This window comes from Penaeus japonicus, unplaced genomic scaffold (assembly GCF_977035675.1).
Source record: "Penaeus japonicus unplaced genomic scaffold, GWHDUDI00000001_assembly GWHDUDI00000011, whole genome shotgun sequence".
Classification (NCBI taxonomy): domain Eukaryota; kingdom Metazoa; phylum Arthropoda; class Malacostraca; order Decapoda; family Penaeidae; genus Penaeus; species Penaeus japonicus.
Window position 1 is genome coordinate 30514207 of NW_028234413.1, and position 6166 is coordinate 30520372.

The 6166-nt window shown below is 37.4% G+C and overlaps 1 protein-coding gene across 1 annotated transcript in view; it reads right to left on the minus strand.

The window, feature by feature from the left end:
- Window positions 1–2357: 2357 nt before the first annotated feature.
- The window catches only part of LOC122248817 (mediator of RNA polymerase II transcription subunit 15), a 6152-nt gene continuing 2343 nt past the window's right edge, over window positions 2358–6166 (minus strand). The window contains exons 2-3 of the mRNA XM_043009139.2: window positions 5238–5362; window positions 2358–4451 (exon numbers count right to left, since the gene is read on the minus strand). Coding sequence (XP_042865073.1) covers window positions 2823–4451; window positions 5238–5354 — 1746 coding nt within the window. The 5' untranslated portion in view covers window positions 5355–5362 and the 3' untranslated portion in view covers window positions 2358–2822. The remainder of the gene's footprint in view (window positions 4452–5237; window positions 5363–6166) is intronic.

The following is a 6166-nucleotide window of genomic DNA, read 5'->3' on the forward strand; positions in this document are numbered from 1 at the left end:
GATAGTCTTTTTTCCTATCTTATTTCTAACCTTTTATGAAGGCTTGTGCAAGAATTATTGAGAAAGTCTCTGTGATATCCATGTTGAGGTTATATTGCTGAGTAATTATTATCTAGTTCAGAATTTTATATGCAACGAGTATATGGTTACTCACTGTTATTTACAACTATTACAACCCCTTATTCTGACTTTAACCCACTAACAACAGGTGACAAGATATCACATCAAGTGGTGGCAGCGTCAGCTGCTGGGGATGAGATATTTCGTTGTGACTATCCACCTGGCTGGTGCGCCAGGTGATCGGACATATAGCACTTGGATGCGGCTAGTGGGGGCAAAAATCCTGAAGTGTTAGTCTTACGCGTTTGAAATATCCCAGCGTTTCAACCATTTGGAGCCAAAATAGTCCTGTCAGCAACTGGTTAATATAAATATATCTACTGAATTCTGACTGTACTATTAACTTACTATTAACCTGATCAAGTGGCGTACTGGTCGGTTGGTCCTGCCACCACTCGACTTGATATCTTGTCACCTGGCGTTAACAAGTTAACCCATTGACAGCAGAGTCGGTCATAGACGCGGATGGCACTGTGCCAAATAACATAAACCCACCATCCGACTGCATACACATTTTATTAAAATTGCGACCAAAGGGTTAAACAAGTAATATCTTGAACAGTTTTCTGAAAAATATCTCCTTCGTCAATATAGACTATGAAACATTTCAAATATTTTATAATTCAAAGTGGCTCTACGAAACATTTCAAATATTTTATAATTCAAAGTAGCTCTACGAAAGTAAATGTAAATAATTGAAAGATTTGTTGATTTGTTTCCAGTCTGAACTGGGAAAGTATTTTTCTAATTTATTAACCTTTCAGAGAGCGTTCTTATCATAAGAGGCTTGGCCTTGGCTGGGTACCTTGAGATGTGTTTTTCTATTATTTTCTAGACTTATGGTATGATTTAAGAATCAATATAGTTAGCATTTGGTATGATGGATTGTTTACATCACTGAAGGAATAACTAGCTTATATTTTGGGGGGGAAAAAAAAAATGCAGTCCGAAAGTGACCTGAACCTGCGCAAAATGGAAGGGTTAACCCATAAACAATGGATATGACATGACATTTATGTCATTTCTTTGCCTGGTCATCTCACCAGTTGTAGTTGCATCGGTTTATAAATAGCCCGTGGCATTGGGCATGCGCATTTCTAAATATCCAGATGCAGCCATGTCTGCCCCGTCATTAACCCATAGCAGTCATCATGACATACAATGTGTACGTGACGCAACATTGGAAACTATTCATAATCATGAAGTATCATGACTGTAATGAAGCTAATTTTAGAGCTGCAGCTTTAAAATGTCAAGTTAAACCCTTGTTTTGTAATGGATTTAAAGGAAAACATTCATCTGGCAAGTCAGCACTGCCCAGAATGCAAAAAAAAAAATTCTGTTCTAATTTTAACCCATGCCAGCAACATCAGAAATCACTCAGTTAACTCGTTCAGCACCCTGTCCACAATGGGTTAAAGGGTTAAGAAGGATATTTAGTATCTATATTTTATCAAGTTATCTTCATCTGATTTATACATAGCTGAACATATGTACGATTTTTGAACAACCACTTCAAACAGATAGTTCAGAGATGATTCAATTTTCAAAAACCTATGCCATTAAAACAATAAATAAAAATGAAAGGTAAAGTTCACATATGAAACTGCACTTAGTATAATATAGTTTGTAAGGTTATCTGCACTAACAAGTTTCGCAATTTATGTTTGTGAATTATGTGAAGCAGTAAATTAGATACAAAATGAAAAAGTTGATTATACAATTACCCCAAAGCAAATTTCATTTTAAATCGGGCAGCTGTTCAATGGTAATACTCTTCATTCTTTTGTTATGAGCAATATTTTCCTGGATTGAGCCTCCATAGTAGTCCAAGATTTAGCTCACAATATCAAGATTTTTTTTGGAAAGAGGATGTGTTGCAAATGATTTATAAAATGCTTGAAAATGTAAAACAAGTCACATTGCAATTAACAATGGCTTGAGAATGTTGTACTCTATGTGATGTTACTTACTGAATTATTAATAAATTCAGATTTTCTATGAAGATCTTGGGCATTCAGTATTTCAGAGTAATGAAATAAAAATAAAATATGATTCTCAATATTGTCCATATAAGAGAATGAAATCCAGTTCAATATTGTTCTGCAAAGTTAGTATAATTTATATATATTTTTTAAGAAAAATAGTTTCTTCGAGGTATTTTAAATTTTTTTGCAACACTTTTGTAAGACCTATATGCTTTATTGATGCCTATTGTGTAAAATGAAAAGATGGAATGAAACAGAATCAGTGTATTATATGTAAAAAAAACAAGTCTCACCACCATCTTAGACTAAACAACAGCAGTTAATCCTTTTATGGAAAAGACTTGTTATACCATACTGACCCAGGTACTAGTATTACATATCTATAAAAATATTGATCAAATATTTTCTTACTAACAGAACACCTTTGTGATTGCAATCATACACTGTCCTTAGACAAACACAGATATTTTTATGTAGCTATTAAGAAAAAATATAACTTACAGTCAAGACAATGATCAGTCAGCAACAGCATCCACATTCAGGTGTAGATATAATTTACATGTCTTACAATTAAAATACATATGTAAAAGTGTAATTGACAAACTGCTGTATATATATCTTGAGTACAGAAAATGGCTACTTGATATCAGTCAATCTGATATTTCCTAATTTCTGTAGTTGCACTTAGATGACCCACCTGATGTGTAATTCTCTTCAAAAGCCAGCAGTCATAGCAAGTGCTGAGGCAGCAGCAGACGTCACAGACTGCTTTGGTGAGCAAGCCTGACGAACACTCATTTCCCAACTGTGGAGCATCATGGTTAGGCTACTGTGTGGGGGCATGTTGCGCAGTCGAACCATCATGCTTTCTCTAGCACTCTTTAGGAAGTCAGTTGTTTCATAATCAACAGCAAGTAAATCACACCGTGGAGGCTTCAAGGGATACCCTGAAGGGACAGTAAGGGTAATTGGTGGTACACAGGGCAAATTTGGATCATCCAACTGGCAGATGAGTGTCAGGTCATCGCTGCCAGGTGGCTGTTGACAATCTAAATTGACTCTGAAGCGTGCATTCAGACGAGCTACTTCACCCTGAATAACATCACTAATATTTGGGGTTTCTGGTGGAGGCTGCAGAGGATTATCTCGTTTCACTGGTTTAATTGGATTGGTTGCAAGATTTGGGCCTAAAAGAACTGACAAAGCTGGTGATATTGTACGGTGCAGAGTGTGGGCAGCACAGGGAGACTTTAAAGAGTTTGTTACTGCTTCTGTCATTGCTGCAATGCGATTTTCCATGCTTGGGGGCACTTCAGCATCACGATGAATTTCTAGTTTCTCCAACACCTGCTCACACTTCAGTAGAGTTTCAATGGGCATTCGCCTTTGGGGATTTTGTAACATGTCATACAATTGTTTCATCTTCCGCGACTTTTCCGCATCTTCATTCCCAATTCTTTGAATCATACGGCGTAGGGGATCAACATATTTACTGAGCTGTCGCACCTTCTCTCTATAGGCTGCTTCTTCTGCCTGACTGTTAGTCATACCTTGAGCTGCAGGTGAGGGTTGCTGGATCTGGCCAGGAGTGTTGATTATTCCACCAGGTGAAGGTGCCCCAATGTGACTGGCACCTCGGCCCATCCCTGCACTGTTGGGTCCAGCTGGTGAGGGAACCATGTTGGATGATGGAGAAGGAGACACCAGGTTACTTGGTGCTGAGAGAGGGGGTGCAGGGGATGCACTACTTGGTGTGGGTGTCCCCTGCCTTGGAACTGCTTGGACACCACCTGGGAATCCAGGGGAAGGGACACGGGGCTGCCTGGGTCCTCCACCACGACCAACCATCTGGCCCGTGAACTGTCCTATCTGCGATGTTTGTATGTTCTGGCCAATAGTCATCTGGATAGTGTTAATTTTACCTGGTTGCCCACCCATTTGATTTATGGTTATACCTTGCTGTTTTTTGTTAACATTTCCCATTTGGATATCTGATAAGCGCTGATGATTATTTGCCGGCCAGTTAGGGATGTCATTGGCTTGATTAGGAAGGTTTGGCATCATAGTCTGACCTATCCTTGGCCCTCCTTGCAAATTTTGAATATTTTGGCCAGTGATGATTGTGGCATTTGGGCCAGCTGTCACTGGTCCACCTGGCCCCGTCATTTGAGTTCCTGGCCCAACCATTTGACCAGTTGGAACCTGTTGTCCTGCTAATACTGCTGTTAACTGTGGGTTACTTGTTTGTGGATTGCTATTACTTTGGGCCATGTCCCGCATGTGGGAAACTAAGCGACCAATATACTGCAAATATTCCTCTCGCTTTGATGATCTCTGAAAGATCTGTAATAGATCAAAGAATTATTAATCTATTTTAATTTACCTCCTCTACTAAAATTTAACAATATCAGGTTTATTTCAAGATTGGTGTTTTTTTCTTCATTATGCAACATCATCAGAATCTATAATGTTCATAAGAGTGTCACTGGATCAAGCATTTGGAGTTAAAAATGTATTTTCTGGAATTATACATAAGTGTTATTTTTCTGAAACCTGAAATAATTAATGGGGAGTGATTCAAACATTTTAAAATTGCAAATAACTACAAGATCTTTTTTTGGGGAGGGAATAATTAACTCGTAATACAATCATTTCAACAGTCAGTCAAACACTGAAAATTGCTTATTTGTTTTCTAAATCTATGCATAAGAGTATATAATGTCAATAAGTGATAAATTATATTCTCATAAACTTGTGGAACAAAGTTTGGGAACTCATTTAGTTCCTTTAATCATACAAAAAAATAATTTTCAGTTACTAAATGAGATGAATTTGGTTCTCCCTGAAGTAAAGATCCAATATATATATTGTACTTCTATTTCATTTGTATATGAAGCATCATATTTGAAAATTTGGTGCCAATTATATTTATATTCAATTTGTATTTGAAGCTTTATAATTGTATTGCATTTCTGCTTGAAGATTAAGAAAGTAGGTTCTTTGTATCTGTATTTCCATTTGGTCATAACAAAGTTTATGTACATATGGCTGTATCTGTATTTTTGCACTTGTATTTAAGCCCATCCCTGCTTGAGACTCCATGCATATACATCTTGAATTCTGTTCTACCTGATGTTCCAAATCATGAGCAGATTTCTGGTTGCCCGTCGGTGTCTGCCGGATCAAATCTTCCAGCTGAGTAATGATCCTCTGCCGGAAAGCAGTTGTCTTCCATTCATCTGCCATACTTCCACCTGTGAAATAACATAATACTAAATCCTAAGTAACTGAAATAACTGAAAAAATGGGCATTTCTAAATATAAAATTATTACCTAACAAGAAAAAGTGACCTAAAAAACATGGTTGTATTGTAATGTCCATAAACCCTAGGGTCCCATTCCAGATCATCAAGTGAAAGTGTGTATTTTTGCCCTTCCTTGATGCTGGCCAGGGATGCAAGCAATAAGGCCCTGACTAACCCTTGTCAATGCATACCCCTGAGAGTGGTAGCTTGGAGGGGAATTTGAAACTTTTAAATGGGTTAGTTCCGCCATGACAATTTTTCAATTACTAAAACTAATTGAAAAAGACAAGAACATAAGATATAACAAATACTCAGTAATATAAAACATATAGAGAAATATGCTGAAGACACCTCAGATAATCAATTCTAAAGGAAAAGATATTCCAGGGTGGAGTATTTGACTTTTAAAATGGTAAATCTAATAAGTGTGGTGACACTGAAGTGAAATAAAAAGAAAAAATACATATAAAAATATCACTTAGACTTTCTAGAAAGAATTAGGAAACAAATAAATTAATAAAAGTGAAGGAGAACTAGCTCAGTTCAGGAAAAGTATTCAGACTGTTTACTAAAATATTTCTTTACATCACATCTTGTTAACCCATCCCCGACGGGGGAATTCTAGCCTTGAATGTCCAAATGCCGGGGCGTTCGAATTATTAGGCCTAAATCAATTGAATGGCTGGCACAATACTGTGCCGCCCGGCCACTGGGCTTTTGAATGCGCGGTACACATGCTGTACCACCCGTCCA